The sequence below is a fragment of the Copadichromis virginalis genome, linkage group LG22 (assembly GCF_057382275.1).
Source record: "Copadichromis virginalis isolate Kocher_CV1m ecotype Utaka linkage group LG22, C_Virginalis_male_GT1.1, whole genome shotgun sequence".
Taxonomy (NCBI): Eukaryota; Metazoa; Chordata; class Actinopteri; order Cichliformes; family Cichlidae; genus Copadichromis; species Copadichromis virginalis.
The window spans coordinates 6,479,222-6,497,055 of record NC_140638.1 but is presented as its reverse complement, the minus strand read 5'-3'; the positions used below and the strand labels follow the sequence as shown (position 1 = coordinate 6,497,055).

Below are 17,834 nucleotides of genomic sequence, written 5' to 3'. Positions count from 1 at the left end.
CAACAATGAAAATAATAACCACATATTTCACATCTCTGCTTGAGATCAGAAGTTTTTCCTTTTTCCTTCTAACAACACAAAAGACCGGAGGAAAACAAAATGTAAATTCCTAATATCAATGTTTCATCAGTCACGACTTGAGCCGGATGCATAAGAATTTATAATAAACCAAATGTGTTTCAGATCACAGCCTCTTTCTTCCCAAAAGAAAGGGGAACGATTTCTGTGGGAACATGAAAAAAGTCGAGCCTGTTAGGATAAAACAGACAATGCAAACAGGATTTTGTGAATTTTCTTTATTTCTTTCCAGCTAACTTTGATGTCAACGGCATCTCAGAGAATAATGACGAATGGTTTAACTCTGTAGACCGACAGAAAACAAATAAAGTCAAACCGTTTCCGTATTTTAATGTGATCATTAAAGTGAAGGCAGGGTAAAAGCGTAAAACAGGGCTATGAAGCTCTCATACGAACCAGTTTGTGTAATGCAAAACAATGCTTTTGATTGAGTACAACTGCACTCGCTGCTAATGGAGCTTCACCTCAAGAGTCCCGTCCAGAATTAACTCAATTTAAAGAAAAGGGGGGGAAAGCCAGCGCCTGATTGTGCTGCAGTTTTAGCAGATGGCACGAAGGAAACACTGAGCACAATGAGGCGACCACAGCGGCGTAATGATCAGAAAGTCTGCCTGCTACAAACTTCATTTAATCTGCGAAAGGCGATACGAGCGACGTGTTTATCTGCGAAGCACCACAAATGGAAAAAATAAAGGACTGATTCTGATGTGTTTAGCATACGCGAGGCTAATTTATTAAACAGCCACTTATGCGGCTCCCTCGTGGCTTCGATGATGTTTGCTTCCTGACCACAGAGAAGAAACCGAGGAAGTTTTATTTTCACATTAAACATGTATGAAGGCGATTGTTGTTGTTGAAGAGACGCTAACAAAAAAAAAAAAGAATAATGTTGGAAGTAAACACTGAATATTTAAAGAACTCATATTTTGATTGTGCTAAAATATCCTCGGTGGCAAAGAGCTGAGCTCCTAATTGTACTTGATGTTATCTCCTATTCCCTTTTTATTCTGCTTGTCTAAAAAGGATTCCCAAATCAGTCAAATCAAGAATTCATCTTTCATCCTTTAGTTTTTTCTTATAAACGTCACTCAGAAACTGAATCAGAGCATTTTGCTGCGGATCTGAAAGATGCGATGAATCCGAGCAGGTTTAAGCACCTCTCCTCTGGCCTGTAGCGTCAGTTATTGATGGCTCACAGCACCAAAATACGCCAACGTCCCTTTACAGCTCCTTCAAACAAATCCACACTCTGTGCTGTGAGCAGCTTGATACGGGAACTATTTTCTTTCTATAGAAATACATCCGCTGACCATGACTGTACAAAAAATATGCACAACAAAAGGCTCGTCCTTGAGATGGCTCAACAGGATGTAAATATTAGAGGTATCCCCGTGTTGTGGGCCGTAATGACAGTCAGCCACATGCTTGGATGCAGCTCAGCAGGAGAAAATAAGTTCTACATGAAACGGCTCGTGACAACGTCTGTGGATTTTTCCCAGAGTAACTGGTTTATGATTTCACGCGGAGTTTTTCGGATTGAATTTTCGCTGCAGTGAGAACTGCGAGGCAAAGGCCATCTAGGCCCATTATATTAAAGAGAAGGCACTCGTCTCTAAAGCTGCTTCACCGTGAAAACATGCGCAGTAACAGCCGTAAAAAGCACTGCAAGTCAAAGGAAACAGATTTTCCTAAAAATAAACCTAAAAGTGCAATTTTTGCACAAAATTTGCAACAAACTTACATCAGGAAGGTTTCGCTGTAAAGGCAACAATTAGTTACATTAGTTACAGTACAACAGCACATCCGTCATACATTAGAGTAAATTTTAACATCTATGAGGGGAATTGTGTCTGCTTCATTTTCACCTTTTCCATGAGCTGCTTTCAAAGAAGAAGAGAAAGATTAAAAGTGTCTTCAGTCGACACTTTCATCGTTGCCACATTTTGAGTCTCTATTTATGTCATTTAAAACTTACAGTCTGTGTCACGTTTTAACTTCTCAGCAATTAAAACATTTCACGCCCTCACTGACGGCTCATTTTAAAACAGTTGTAACTGCGAGGGTCACACAAGCATCCTTTTAAAGACACCTCTAACTGTCTGGTGAGCCACATGAAAGCGGAAAAACAGGTGCAAGCCAAGGTGCCGTTATCAGAGCAGCACGACGCCGAACAGGTGGAGACGACACACGTGTAAGAGAAGCCATGAAGGCGTAAACAGACGTTTAAATATCGAGAGAGAGAGAAAACTGCAAACAAACTCAATTTAAGACCCCAGAAAGCAAAACTGCCTGAAGATCTGCAGAGAAAGAACAAACCTTTTATTTTTAAGACTGTTAAACAAAAACCTTGCATTTCACACGAGGTCATATTGTTAATCTGTGTATAACTAATATTGTATTATTGCAGCAGCGTGAAAAAACCTCAGGTCTTTCAGAAACTCATTTTATTGTGATATGTTGTTGAACATTAAAACGGACAAAAATACTCAAACTACTAAAAACAGTTTGCGCACATTAAGATGCTTGGATTTCTTTTTTAACTAATCCACTGAATTGAGAATGAAATGATAAATCAGTGCACAGATTTTTTTAATATATACAAACACAAATATATTTTTCCCTCAACCATCTGCTGGATTTCTGACAATTAGCAAAGCAGCAAGAGAGGCTGTGTCAGCGTCCAAGCACCAGTGAAACTGACTAAATCCAGGTTAAGTGAACTGCAAGCAATCAATGTTGCACTCCACATCAACCTTTATCGACTTTAGCATGTAATATATATATATTTCTGTATTTTTATCATCCTGTTTTTGATGTTATTGCTCAAAAAAATGAAATTTTCCCAGTTTAAGCTCGCTGCAGCGCTCCCATTTGTGATACAATAAAAGGGGGGAAAAAAACACATACAACACCAGCACAGACTTTTCATTACAACACTATCATATCGCATGTGAACAGAGATGGAGCCATTATAAAGACTGTAAGAGTGGAGCAGATTTGAGTGGGAAAAAGAGGACGTTTCCACTCCAGATGAGCCAGAACATGTAGAAATTTGGAATTAAATAAAAAGCAAGGTGCTTGAGAAAGATTTTGGCGTTCCACACTTTGATTTCATACTCACACGCAGCACCGAAGCACTGCTGTTCAGAGACAGTTCAGTCAGGTCCAGCACTTTTCACTCAGGACTGAAGCACCCATTTTGGCCACAGAGTTCAGTAGTGTGAAGAGTCTTTTGAAAGTGGAAGCAGAGCTGAAGAGACGACCCTAAAAATCATCTGTGACATCAAAACTCATCCCACCAGTCAGAGTCTGTTTTTTCCTGTTACATCAGCGGATTATACGACATGACATCTGACTGGTAATGAGTCCTGCCTTCAGCAGCAGCCACACTGCCAGCCTGCACTCAGTCACAAACACATCCCAGAAACCAGCAGCTGCTGCTACAGAAGTGCCTTCAAACATTTGATTAGCATCCCAGGAGCACTTCTCATCAGCAGCGTCAACACGAGACATTTCTTGGCATTTCACGTCGAATGATTACAGATCTACTCCTACACAGCAGCTACCACTCAAGAAAGCCGCACTCAAATCTCCAATGAAGTCTGATTACCTAGCAACATTGTTTTTAATGGCTTTGAAATTGTGAAGGTGGCAGCGGAACAAGATTTAGGACGTTAAAGAGCTTTTTATAGAGTCCAGCAATGGCCTGAATTTTCCTGAATGCAATTTGCTCCCTGGACAGCCACGCTGGAGATGTGCTCAAACATTGTGTTTTCCTGCTCTGATTGCGCCTCTCCAGGTAGTCAAAGCCATAATGAAATCCAAACTGAGACATTTCATTAGAGTTTTGCCTCCTCCTCCAAAAGCCTACGCTCTGAGGCTGAGTGGGCTCCAGGTTCGTGGAGTAACTCTGTTACTGTCGGGTCACAAATGCTCAAACTTTGTAAAATCAGGATGTAAAAAATATCAAAGGAAATTCTTTTCTTGAATTAACAGCCGTGTTTGAGGCGAGAGAAAAGCGCCGCGTGCTCGCGCAGAGCGGCTCAGCGGTCATTAGATGAAGTCGCAGCCTGTCTTCAAAGGCAAAAATCTTAATTTCCACTTTATGACTGAAGGAAAAGAAGCGTTTAAGGAGGGGAAAGTGTCAGCTTTAAAGTTCAAAGTGAGGCTTTTGATTTCATTTAATCATCCAGAATTTGGCTTCCCTGCCGTCAGCGACAGCCGCAGTGGAAGTCAGCGTTGGGGTCCATCAGGAGTTTCTTGCGGTCGACGTGCAGACAGTCTATGTGGTACCAGGCGTCGCACACGTCACACTGGATCCACTGCACCGTGTCCTGCTGGGGCAGCCGGCACCGCGGCGCCGCGCACGGCTCCACCGTGCCAACCATCACGTCGTCCTCTTCCTCGTCGTCTTCGTCCTCGTCCGAGGAGGAAGAGGAGGAGCCGGAGGAGGAGGAGGCCGAGGAGGTAGAGGATGAAGACGAGGAGGACGGAGAGGGCAGGGAAGGCCGTGGGGGAAGGGGGTGTTTCCTGGGGCGGCCGCGTCGCTTACTTCAAGGAAGGAAAACATAAACAGGAAGAAATGAGAAGGCTTGGAGGTGACATCACAAAAAAAAAGGAGGAACAAATACATTTGTTTTTTTTAAACTGTTGCCACTCCATGCCTCACAGAGGAGCTTCAGGCCTTGTTTAATATGAAGCTCCAACATTGTACAGTTTGTATATATGACAGAAAATCATACAGGGCTGTGCTTTGTAGAGAATTTTTAGAAAAACCTTCCAAACTCACCCTGTTGGATGATGAAATCGGTTGAACTGCACGCTAACTCTCTCGTCTGCGCGGATCCTCACCGACGGCGAGGCCAGGTTGTAGTTCTCCCCTCCCACCACCAATGGGGAGAATACGGGGGAGCTGTTGGCTCTCCGCCTCCCTCTCGCTGCGGTCGGGGAGCAATGGGCAGGCTTCTGCTGGCGGAAGGCCGCGATGTTTCCGTGCACCACCGTCTTGACTCTGTTCACCTTCTCCGCCTCTTGTTTGCTTGTGAAGGATGCCTGGAAGAGGTGCTCGTTGAGTCTGCTGTTTGTCATGGCTCCGTGGAAGCTGCCGATGGTCCTGATACCGACGGGGAAGGGCTTGGCCTCCAGCGGCCTGCGGATGTCGCTGTGAGTTTTGGGCTGCAGCTGAGGAGGAGGCGGCGAGCTGAAACCTTCAGATTCAGACTTGTAGAGCCTCCGCCTCTTCTTCCCCCGTGCTCTCTGTCCATCCTCCACAACTCCTGCCAAAACTAAGATCAACGGAAAGAGAGCAAGGTAATGTAAGTGGAGACAGAAGCTAATCACACCACTAATTTGTTCTTTTCCCTCCTTTTTTTTGCAAGTAAAATCCTTGAAAAGAAAGCAGTAACTTCATAAACTAATATTAAGTCTTTTTAAAAGCTGCTAAAAACAATTTCATGGTAAAAATCTGCAGCTTCATGTCAAAAAGCTCCAGAGAGTAAGCAGTGTCATTCTGCAGCACGCCGCTGTGCTTTACCTCCTCGACTTCTGGGCTCGTCAGAGCTGTCGTCCTCCAGCAGCACCGTGTGAGCCGACTTCCTCCTGCTCCTGGAGGTCTGCGGGAGGGCCTTCGTCTGAGGCAGTGAAGCTGCAGAGGTGAATGATGGAGGAGTGGAGTGTGGGAGCAGGGAGGAAAAGCCCACGGCAAGAGGAGGCGAGGTCGAGGTGCCGGGGTCAGAGACGGTTCCCTCGTGGCTGTGGCTCCTCTTGAAGGTCCAGGCACTGCCCTTCATCTTGCTCAGGCTGCCGATGGAGTTGAGGATGACCGTGGCTCTGTTGATGGACAGCTTCGAAAGGTCCAGGTTGGCAGCTACCTTGCGGTCCAAGCTGGTCCTAATCCTGTTCTGCAAGTCGGACGAGAAGGTTCCCGCCTAGGAAACCAGATATAAATATTTCATTTAAACCTTCACGAAGCGTAGGCCAAATGTCAATATCCAGAGGTGCGAGTCTAATTTGTCTGGCTGATGCATTTCTTTCCAGAAAAGTCATGGCACCTTTGAGATAATAAATCTGCTTCTGCCTCTTGCTGCAAATCAACTCCATGCATCAGCACTTTTTTAATTGAAGTAGAAAAGTACGATTGCACATGATTTAATCTTCAAATTTCATTTAGTGAGAGTATGCCTCCATGTCTTCATAGATAAAATGCTTTGGGGATTTTCTGTGGGCTTGTTATTGTTTACCAGACATTGTGGTACATTTTTATTGGCATTCTGAATACAAATAGTGCCCAGCACCACCTAATGAACGATGGCTGCACACACTTTGACACAGGAGTGGGATGAAAATTACAGGGTAGAGTCGACATCAACATTTTCATTACTGTCAACATATTACAGGGAAAAAAAGAAGGTAGAAGAAGGCATGTTAGTCCTTTCATTAGTTTCTGTATCGACTCACCTGTCTGTGGCACTCAGACCAAAGACAACAATTTAAAAACCACTGACATCTTTCATCTTTGTAAGAAATCCCATCTTAAGCTGTCACTGTAATTTCTAACAAATCCTTCAAACAGAAACACATAAAGTGCATTTGTTGAAAGACATTTGGTTTCCTAGTGAGTATTTAGAGCAGCAGGGCTGTGAGGGACCAAATCAAGAAGCTATAATAACAGTCTCTGACAAGCATCTAAAATTAATGTCCTTATCGCAACTGGGGAATATTCGTTTTCTTCCCCCATATACAGCCTCTACATTAATGCTGCTACTTTGGTAGCCTACATCATGGGTCACGTGATCTTTTGCCTTGGGGGACGTTAGCCTGCAAGCAAAGAAGGCTGCTGGTGCTACAGAATCTGACTCTTACGTGCATTAAGAAAACGAGACTCAGATGTAACTTTCAGGAATATTTGTTGTATTTTTAGCATAACGGAGAATCAGAGCAAGCACACAAGCTTACAGATCCATGGGCACCACAATTCTGAGGCCGTCATTCTACCGTTAATGTTACTGCAAACTATTCATTCAGAAATCCTCTAACATTTGCAGACATTAGCAAACATAGTACAGAGGCTGGAAAAAGACTTTGAGCCCACTACCCGAATCTATCCGCCCATTTTCTTTAAAGCTTTTCCAGTTCAGGGTTGCAGAGGAGCTGGAGCCCGTCTGTCACAGAGTATCAGGACGGCACACTCTGGACTGGCTGCCACACGACTATACACACCTACAGCTGATTTACAAGCACCCGTTAATCTAATGCAGGAGTGAATTGTTAACAGTGGCTCTGTAGGCTAGAGATTTACTCAACAGAACAATTTAACTTTTTAAGAAAGGTTTAAAATGACTGAAATAGACACAAAATATCTGTAAACTCACTGTTTAACCTCGTCTGTTGAACTTGGCTTGAGTTTTTAAATTTTCATACTTTTCAAAAATACTGGAAAAAGTCTTTAGTAATAGACTTGACAAATTTATAGATAAACACAAAATAATAATGGATAGTCAGTATGGTTTCAGATCAAATAGATCAACATCATTGGCATTAATGGAACTGATCGAAAATATCACCAACAATATAGATAAAAGACAATGTATAGTTAGTGTATTCATTGACCTAAAAAAAGCTTTTGACACAATTAATCATGACATATTACTTGATAAACTGGAGTACTACGGCATTAGAGGAGTGGTGTTAGAATGGGTAAAGAGTTATTTGAGAGACAGGCAGCAATTTGTGAAAATTGGGGAATATCAATCAGAGTGTATGGACATTGTTTGTGGAGTTCCGCAGGGGTCAGTATTGGGACCAAAGCTGTTTATCCTCTATATCAATGATATATGCAGAACATCAGATATACTACAGTTTATTCTATTTGCAGATGATACAAATATTTTTTGTACTGGAGAGAACTTACAGCAGCTTTTGGAAATTGTCACACAAGAAATGATTAAACTGAAAACATGGTTTGATAGAAATAAGTTATCATTAAATTTGGAAAAAACTACATTTATGTTATTCGGAAATTGTAAAAAAGATGCAGGAGCAAAATTATTAGTAAACAATGTTGAAATAGAGCAAGTTTCGGATACAAAATTTCTGGGTGTGATAATAGATAACAAAATCTGCTGGAAACCTCACATAAAGCATATACAAGCCAAACTGTCAAGAAGCATCTCCGTACTAAGTAAAGTTAAATATTTTTTGCCTTCCAAATCACTCCGGGTGCTTTATTGTTCACTTATATTGCCATATTTGGAATACTGTGTGGAAATTTGGGGAAACACATATAAAACTGCACTTCAACCAATATGTAAAATTCAAAAAAAAGCAATCAGGATGATTAATAAAGCAGGATTTAGAGACCATACTAACATCATGTTTTTGAAATTAAAAATACTGAAGTTTATGGATCTTATAAAATATAAAACTGCAAAAATTATGTACAAGGCCAGATACAATATGTTACCAGGAAATATACAGAGGATGTTCTATGACAGAGAAGGAGACTATGAATTGAGGGGGAAATTGAATCTAAGGATTCTTAAAGCACGGTCAAAGGTTAAATCCTTTTGTGTCACTATTTATGGGGTAAAACTGTGGAATAGTTTTACTATAGATCTACAGCAATGCTCAGGAATTAGTAAGTTCATGAAAATACTTCGAAAACTGATTTTGGAAGAATATGATACCGATAAAGATGATCACCCATTGTATGTATAAAAATATCAAATTATATCCAAATTATATCAATCACGGTAGCCAAGTTTATATAGGTTCTCCTCGTGTATCGTGTGGAGTATGTGATGATGGGAATTAGGTGAATTATGTGGGATCAATAAGATGTTGAGCAGGGGTAGGAATTAATAAGTATGTTCATACTTCTTCCTACTCCTTTTCAGACCAAACATTGTTACATTATGTCAGACGATTTTGTTTTTCATTATATATTTTTTGTTTATCTGAACACATACGTGTGTGTGTGTATATCTACATATATATTCGTATCTGTAAATGAAAATATATGTAGTGTGTATATATTGTTTTTTGTTTTATATGTCTGAAACAAATAAAGATACAATACAATACAACAATAGACTTGTCGATTAGTAAGTTTCTCCCTCCTGTATAATCAATGCAGACTGCTAAAAATAATATTGAGGAATGTCTGAACTGTGTAATGTTGACATATGGACATTAGCAGTGTCACATGGTGCATTTACTCATGCAGCAGACAGAACATGTCCAGATTTATCCTTTGACCCCAGACTTGGTGAGAAACACGAACCTTCGATATCTTTATTTTTTAAGAAAAGTGTCACCATGAGTCTGGCTTCATACTGAATGTAAATAGTTGATTCCAAACCACGAACTTACTTTTGGAAGCGTGATTGCATCGAAGTCCAGCGGGCGAACTTTAACCTTCTGGAAGAGGAAGTAGAACTCCGGGTTCCCTGGATCAGTCTGGCCTCCGAAGATCAGCGTGTCGCCGTCCGAGAGCTCCCACTGTATGCCCGGCTGGAGGCGGACTTCATTGACCCATGTGCCTAGAAACACAAGACCAAGAAGATTTGAAGAAATGTTAAACTACACACTGCCGGGCACAGATCAGCCCTCAAAATAAAACGTTTTAGAGGTTTCTAGGAGGTCACACTGACATGTAAAGTAGTGGGAAACTCTCTGAAGACACAAACGAGCAACAGTTTTACAACTGAAGGCCGACGTTACCGGAGGCTAGATATTCACAGAGCTTTTTAATATATGAATCTGACAGGGGCAAAAAAAAAGAATAAATCATGAGAGCAGAGCCCTGAAATAAAGTCATTCGGTGACTGTGTGTTTACAGCTTTCAGAATCTAGGAGAAATGTAAAACAGTCTGCGAGATGGACCCAGAACTGAGGAGCTGGAAGGCTACAAGGCAATCACACGGCCATGACAGCACAGCACAAAATGAGAAATGCGGGGCGAATACTAAAATGTAACTTTAATAGCAAAAATGAAAAATGTGGGAAACAGACTGTGAAATTACTTGAAAAATTAGGCAGTAAGGGTGCAGTTTAGATTCTGAGCCTGTCGGACAGCGACTGAATGAAGACGCAACGCTCACTCTTAATCTCCCCCTTCCTCACTCCGTGCATCTTCCTGTCTACTTCAGACTGCACTGACGACTCTCAGCAACCTGAGGTTCAGACTCTATCTTGTGTCCTGAATTACTCATGAATTTTTTTGTTTGGTTCTTCTGTTTGTACATTTGCTTTTATTTGTTCTCCTGAAAGTTGAGTTTACTGGTCCATTTCACACTCTCAGCTGTGAACGACCCGTTGAGACCGAATGAAATGGACCTCCTCGGTGCGACTGCTTTTCAAAGCCGGCGTGTGAACGCGTAACATGTTAATTGTCTTCATTCACAGCAGAATGCACCTGGCGGCAGGTATTGTTAAGTTTCAAACCAAATGTCTTAAACTCCTGTTTTTGTGGTGCCTTTTTTGCACAATTTTGTATCCATCAGGCTGTCCTATTATTTCTAACTGAGGCTGAAGCTGATGGCTCTTTTCTTTCCTGCAGGCTCTGAATGGGCTTTTTGGGGTCCTGCAGCAAACACAGTCGGTCCATTTTCAGTGACAGATGATGCTTCTGCATTACGGCATCTGACAGAAATCTATGCATCTATCTGTTCGTGTCAGCCCCGACTGTTCGGATACGCAATAGTTAAAGCTTTTATTTTACCGGGCTATAAGAATCAGCCAGGATTTTATAAACTTTTTTTCTTTTTATTTGCATGACCAACAGCTGTAATCAAACCAAATGTGATTTGTAAGTAGAAAAAGATGTGGAACGGAGACATGTTTGGCATGTTTGCTTGTAAACTGACATCGCTGATTAATCCATTTATGAAACGCCTGACATTTAATTTATTTTCCGTCTGAAAACTGAACAATTAATCAAATATTTTCTGTCAGCTCTATTCTTAAGCGTAACATTTCTTTTATACGGTGAGCCTGCGCGCATTCTCGCATTGACACCGGTCGGCATCATCTGATAACGCCGCCACAGATATTCATAGACTCTGACATTTTAATAACAAAGGTAATCTTTTGATCAGATATATATCCTGTTAATAATATAGAATCACGTGTTGCGACCTCACTGGATGGTGTGAAGAAATGCATACACACATTCAGTGGCCACTTTATTAGGTACACCTCGTTAATACCAGTAATTGCCTTCTTTTTGGTTCAAATTCAACAAGGTGCTGAAACATTAATCAGACATATTGGTCAATGTTGACAGGACAGCTTCACACAGCTGCTGCGCATCACTGTGAATTTCCAGTTCCACCACATCCTGAAGGTGAGCTGGTGATTGTGGAGGCCATTCAAGTAAAGTGAACTCATTGTCATGTTCAAGAAACCAGTTTGAGCTTTGTGACACGGTGCATTACTCTGCTGGAAGCAGCCATCAAATGATGGGCACACTGCTGTCATAAAGGAATAGACATGTTCAGCAACAACACTGAGGTAAGCTGTAGTGTTTAATGAAGGCTCGGTGGGTACTAAGGAGCCCAAAGTGTACAGAGAAAATATCCTTTACACCGTTAGATCTCCACCAGCAGCCTCAACGACTGATACGAGCCAGGATAGAGTCATCCTTTCCCTTTCTAGTCTCTTCTGTAGTGCAGTTCTGAGGATACAGCCCATTGGATCTGTGTCCTCAGTTTCCTGTTTATAGTGGCGTCCCAGGTGGTGCGGTCTTCTGCTGCTGCGGCCCATCTGCTTTGATATGTTATGCATTCAGAGATGCTCTTCTGCAGACACTGCTAGTAACAAACGGTTATTTAAGCTACCGTTTCCTTTGTATAAAGCAGTCTGGTGTCCTCTGATGTCCAACATCATCAAAGTCACTTAAACCAGCGGTCCCCAACCTTTTTTTGCGCCACGCACCGGTTTATGCCCGAAAACATTTTCATGGACCGGCCTTTAAGGTGTCGCGGATAAATACAACAAAATAAAACTAGTACCGGTACCGAAAAAAAGAAAATTTATTCATAACACACGTGAAAAGACCCAGGAAAACGGTAAACGATAAAAACCGATAACAAAATAACCCTGAAAACCATACGTTTCACACCTGAGCCTCAACTCTCGCGGCCTGGTACCAAACGACTCACGGACCGGTACCGGTCCGAGGCCCGGGGGTTGGGGACCGCTGACTTAAATCACCTTTCACCCGAAGCTCAGCTTGAACTTCAGCAGATCAACTTGATCACATGTATGTGACTAAATAAATTGCTGCCGTGTGATTGGCTCGTTAGATATTTGAGTTGACAACCAGAAGCTTGACAAATTTATCATATTTATCACTACCCAGTGTCAGGTTTATACCACAGTATTGGTAATTACCAAAATCACTCCATGTTTCTGTACTGGTCAGTTCATCATTTCAATGCTAAAACATCATTGTTGTTACTGTTATCCATGAATTTTCAAATATACTGCTTTACAAAAAAGTAACACGCATCATTATTTTTTTAGTTAAGATGTCAAATTCCAAACTATTTAATTGCATTCCTGAGCAGATACATTTGTTTCAGTGGTTGAATTTTATGCTTGTTTGATTTCTGACTTCTCAGAGAGATTCTGTGTTTTGGCTCGAATTTTGCTACAAAAACACGACTTCAGTTAGAAATTTCTCTCTCCTGTTCAAAAACAGTAAAGTGTCTAAAATGCAGAGAACGTGCCGAACAGGAAAGAGGCTGTATTAAACCACTTTGTGATGCAGGCCGGCCTTTGAAACAAATGGGGTAAAAAGTGCTCTTGCAGTGTGGTCAAGTATGCCTCGGAGTTGATTGCCGGGAGCCGTACTTACAAAAATACATCAAGGAAGAAGAAAACGAAAGCTGGCTGAAGAGAATGTCAGGCTAAAAGTCAGTGCTAGAAGGAAGAAGACCAGACAGAAGGATGCTCATTTACCTCTGACCTTTACAGGTAATTGCTTCTAGATCATATTCATAGATCTCCAGATAGACCTGAGCAGACGACTGAACAAACGATGCTTAAAGAGAGCAGCTGCTAAGAAGAAATCCAGAAACTCCTCCAAACGCTGGACTGCTCTGAGGTTCTGGAAGAAAGCACTCTGGATGAAAGAGTCCAAGCCTGTGCTCTTTAATCAACACCTATAACAGGTGTTGAAACATACACTCACAGGTCAGGTGTCTTACACTGCGCACCTCAAAGCTGATACACGTTATGTAAAGAGGAACTTTCCCCTATATTAAATGCATATTTTATCTTCTGCTGGTTTGCTGTAGAGATGCTGCTTTCACTTGAATTTAACTGAACCAGATGGCAACTTGTCTTGCAGTACCAAAAGTGGAGCCAAGTCTCTTCCCAGAATGCACAGTTACCCCAAAAAGAAATAAATACATCTGCAAAAATCGTGAGCTTGTTTTAAATCATTTCATATTAGGACAATTTGCTTTCTAAAAACTACAACAACAAACCATGGCACCAACATTACAGCACAGCTGAGGGGCAACCCCGTCAGTGTTTACATCCTGTCACGTTGTCATTAGCAGGAGCCCCTCGTCACGGCTAAATGCCCATTTACTTCCTTCAGAATGATACGCTAGCAGGTGTAACAGAGTAGTAAACAGTTCCTACACGAAACTGCTCACAACAAGGTTTGTGGATGTTTTTGAGGAACCAGGTGAGGATTTGTGTAAGAAGGACACGGCTGCTGATTTGTTTTTTTTTATCAAATTTTTTGGTGTTTTGAAACCAAACAGTGGGACTGCCATTTAGATCAGTTACAGCACAGAAATAAGCAGCATCTTTAAAACAGATGGAATTGCAGCACTGCAGAGGAGAAATACATGCATTCAAATTTATAATTACAAATAAAACGTGTACACAATCCATTTGAAGCTAACGTCATGCTTCGTGCTCACACTTGCATGGATGGTAAAATCAGGGTCAAAGATCAGGAACAACTGAGTTTAATTAATTCCTTATCACCAACACGCTTTAATTTGAGTTTGATTGTTTGTTTGTTTTTAAACAAATCAAACTAAAATGCTTCTCGGTGGGCTGAAAAATTCTGTAACTGTAACGGTTCCGATAAAATAAAAGTTCTGGGGGCAGCGATAAGAAAAGTTTTTGAAGTTGAGGTTCCAGAGATGCTCTTTGTTCGTGATGCACGCGAGTCTTTACCTGCACGCCTACAGCTGTGTTCAGGAGCGTAATGGCTCACTTCGTTTTGATAATTCGGTCGGTAAATAAGAAGAAGAATGTTTTCACTGCTCGAGTGCACAACAGAGCTTTAGGGGAGGGTTAATTAAGATTTCTGTTTCAGTTTAGTTTCATTTTTTTTAGTTTGATTTTTATATTTCCAGAGAAGATGCGACACATTTTGAAGGCTGCTGAGTGAGAGTCCTGCAGACGTGCTGAAGCCTCATTGATAACTTTGAATAAATTGTCAAAGTTTCAAATTAAAGGACATTTTTTACTGTATTCTTAGAATTTTTTGAGGACTGTTTTTCATGTCAGTTCACTGAAATGTGTTTTCACACTCATTTCAACCTGACTTTAATAAAATACTTCTTCCGTTCTCAGTAGAAGTGGTGTTATTCCTGTAAACAGGTGTGTTTTTACCTCATTCTCTTCCACAATGACTGAGGGAGGGTGTGAAAGTGTGAGAATCTCAGGTTGACTGTGATGCTGTGTGTGATTCAGCCCTCGTGTCTCACCATGGCTGCTCCTGTCCTTAATGTGGACCCTCCATCCTTCCTCCTCTTGAGCTTCGACTCCTTCGCCCGTCTCCCTCTCGGCTTCGAGCTCAGCGTGGATGCGGGACACCGACGGCGAGTCCAGTGTGACGTCGCACAGCTCCGCCGCTCGACCCAGGCGGAACACCGAGTGGTTCTGCGCCGGCCTGAAGGTGTACAGGTCCCGCGCAGATTCGCCTGCCGACGACCCGATCCGAAGCAGCTGGAAGCACGGCTGCACCCCAGCCAGCATGGCTGAAGCCTGCGATTGTCTGCCACCACGAAACCCCCCCCAACCTGCCCCACCCAGAGGCCACCCCTGATCTGTGACAGGCCCTGAGTTAGAGCAAGTTACGATCCATTTTTGAACAAACCTGTGCTAGTGAAGAAGAGCTAAAATGAAGCCATTTGCGTTCGACCCAAGAGCACTGACAGCTACCAGCGATCTATACTTGACGATAAAATATTCCTGACATGCACCAGAAAGCAGCGAGTGTGAAAGTTACAGACAGGTGCAGCCGCTTTGAGCAACAGGTGTTTGCATTAGTATGGAAAGCTGATGTCTTCTTGTGTCCTCCTGTGCATACATGAATAAGTAATGAGGATATAGAGTAGCATATAAGCCGGTGAAGTGTGGAAATGAGCTCCCACACTCTGTTATGAGGCCCAGTTTAAACAGACTAAATCCCCCGTGGAGTGGAGGCTAGAAGACGGTGGGCCCAAGAATAAAGAGCTGCTGTGATGCGGACCGAGCCCACGCTAATGTACCGCAAATATTAAACCCCGGAAAAGTAAACCTGGTGGTAACAGGTGTGACTTTTAGCTGGAAAACTAATATTTTTCAGGTTTGAGCAGCTGTCAGCAGAGGCCTGATCTGTGTGCGTGTGTGTGTGTGTGGAGGAGATTAAAATCCCAGGCTCGCTGACATCAATTGACATGAGCCGACTCACATGTGGGAAGCCTGACAGGGTGCACCAGCTGGGGACTGTCTAATCTGAAAGAAAACAAGAGAAAAGTCACTCAGATGTAAGGTGCTTTTTCTTAATTGCTCCACTTTGTGTCTGAAGGAGGAAAAAAAACAGCTGAGAAATACAACTTATCTGACACTTAGAGAGGACAGAAAAGCTTAAAACCCCTTTTGTCACATCACACGGTGCAGCAGGTGAAGTAAGAGGATATCACACTTGTGTTAACTGTACAGCAGAGCAGAAAAACCCTGTCAGCTGCACTTTTTTAAGAGGTGGCTGCATCGTGCATCAGTTGCCTGCAGACTCCTTGACAATCACGGGATCAGCACACAAAGCAAAGCACACAAACCGAAACAAATTCACACAAAAAACTCGCTTTTTCAAATAAAAACTCAATATATTCTCGTTTAAATGCGCATATTTGACGAAGCCCTGATTGCCTGGCGTTAAAATGAGGTTTAAGATAAGCAGTGGTTGCCGATCAGAAGCAGGCTGAAGCTAGCTGACGTTAGTTCCTTGTAGGTGGAGTGAAAGTCAAAGCAGCCACTTACAACAATGACAAAGCTGCGCACCGACTTCATGTCTTTAAATCCTCAGATCCACGCAGATTGACTCACTCCACGGCTCAGCGGGGGGGTTTCACCCATAAAACACCGGCTTAGCTTTATTTTTCTGCGGTATTCTGTCGCCGCTGTTTGCCGGACTTCGGTGGGTCTTCTCGCCGTCTTTCCTCCCAGGAGGAAGTCCTTTGAAATTTGGCGCGCCACTCCGGGAGCTTCCTTGTGCGAGAAGCGACGTCACGTCCTGCCCCGCCCCGATTGGCTGCGGGCCAGGGCGCCTTCAGCGGGAGCAGGAGCGGCCCGGCCGGAGGAGGAGGCCCGACGCAAGTGTCACAGCTGGGCTAGCCACTTTACTCAAGCTCAGCAGGCCAAACTGCCGCACAGTGAGCAGTAAAAGTAGTTTACAGAAGTTTAACAGACAAATAAGGGTTAAACTCAAACACAGGGCAAACAACAAAGCAACATATTTAAAAGCAGCTTAAACTGTTCTCACAAAGAGCTGTAAACAGGACCTGAAGTTAAGAAAAAGCGAGGAAAATACTGTTAGTGCGGTAGATGCTGGTGCTGTGCAGCACTACAAAGTTTGGTATAGATCTGATTACTAAATCTAAGTAAAGCTGTATAATAACTGAGCGCTGTAGCAATATACTGTGTATGCCTGTACAGGCAATAATATAAACTTAATAAGTTTAGTTATATAGCGCCAGATCTCTACAGCGGTCACCTCAGGGTGCTTTATTGCAAGGTGAAGACCCAACAAGAACAGAGAAAACTCCAATAATTAAACAATTCCCTTCAAGCAAGCACTTGATGACAGTGGCAAAGAAAAACTCCTATTTAACAGGATGAACCAGGATCAGGGAGGGGCAGCCGTCTGCTTCGACCATTTGGGGGTGATGGCAGAAAGACAGGATAAAAAACACACACTGTGGAAGAGGGCCAGAGGTTATTAATAAGAGCAGTGTCATAATTAATGAGACGATTCATTGTCAATTTGCAAATTCTGAACACATTTTAATAACCACACTATGATTTTGACATTTTCTTGTATTTTGAAACAGGGTTCTGTAAAAACCTGAAATGGAAATGTGTTTGTCTCTAAAGCACTTATGGACTCAGCTTATGTGCACTTTATAGCATGAATGAGATGAAGCACTTTATACATTATATCTCATTCACCCATATACATGCACACTAATACAAGCACCTTTTCTACGTTTAAACTCTATATTTAACATCCGCACTCCAATAAGCACAACTCAGGGTTCAGTATTCTACCCAAAGATACTTTGGCATGCAGACTGGAGCAGCCGGCAATTAAACCACCAACCTTCCTGCTAGTGGATGACCCGCTCTGAGCCACAGCCATCCCAGCGGATGACAACGGCCTGCCAGAACTGCCCTGCCGACGAATCCAGTTCAGCCCGCTGGCTTTGCAAAGTGTGAAAATTGAATTGAAGTTCAAAATTACT

At 42.4% G+C, this 17,834-nt stretch overlaps 1 protein-coding gene across 1 annotated transcript; it reads right to left on the bottom strand.

Moving 5' to 3' along the window:
• Positions 1-2,376: 2,376 nt before the first annotated feature.
• tcf19l (transcription factor 19 (SC1), like) lies at positions 2,377-15,145 on the bottom strand. Its single transcript, XM_085446351.1, has 5 exons — positions 14,817-15,145; positions 9,448-9,617; positions 5,612-6,005; positions 4,868-5,363; positions 2,377-4,629 (listed from the first exon to the last, which is right to left on the bottom strand). The coding sequence occupies exons 1-5, from the start codon at positions 15,085-15,087 to the stop codon at positions 4,290-4,292; spliced, it is 1,671 nt and encodes a 556-aa protein (XP_085302477.1). The 5' UTR covers positions 15,088-15,145; the 3' UTR covers positions 2,377-4,289.
• Between the last annotated feature and the right edge of the window lie 2,689 nt (positions 15,146-17,834).

Bases quoted from the DNA above. Each gene is read 5' to 3' on its own strand.
- tcf19l (XM_085446351.1), bottom strand. From the start codon at position 15,087: ATGCTGGCTGGGGTGCAGCCGTGCTTCCAGCTGCTTCGGATCGGGTCG. The intron at 9,618-14,816 runs GTGAGACACGAG...TTGTGTTTCTAG, and splicing joins TAAGGACAGGAGCAGCCATG to GCACATGGGTCAATGAAGTC. The intron at 5,364-5,611 runs GTAAAGCACAGC...CGTTGATCTTAG, and splicing joins CGAGCCCAGAAGTCGAGGAG to TTTTGGCAGGAGTTGTGGAG.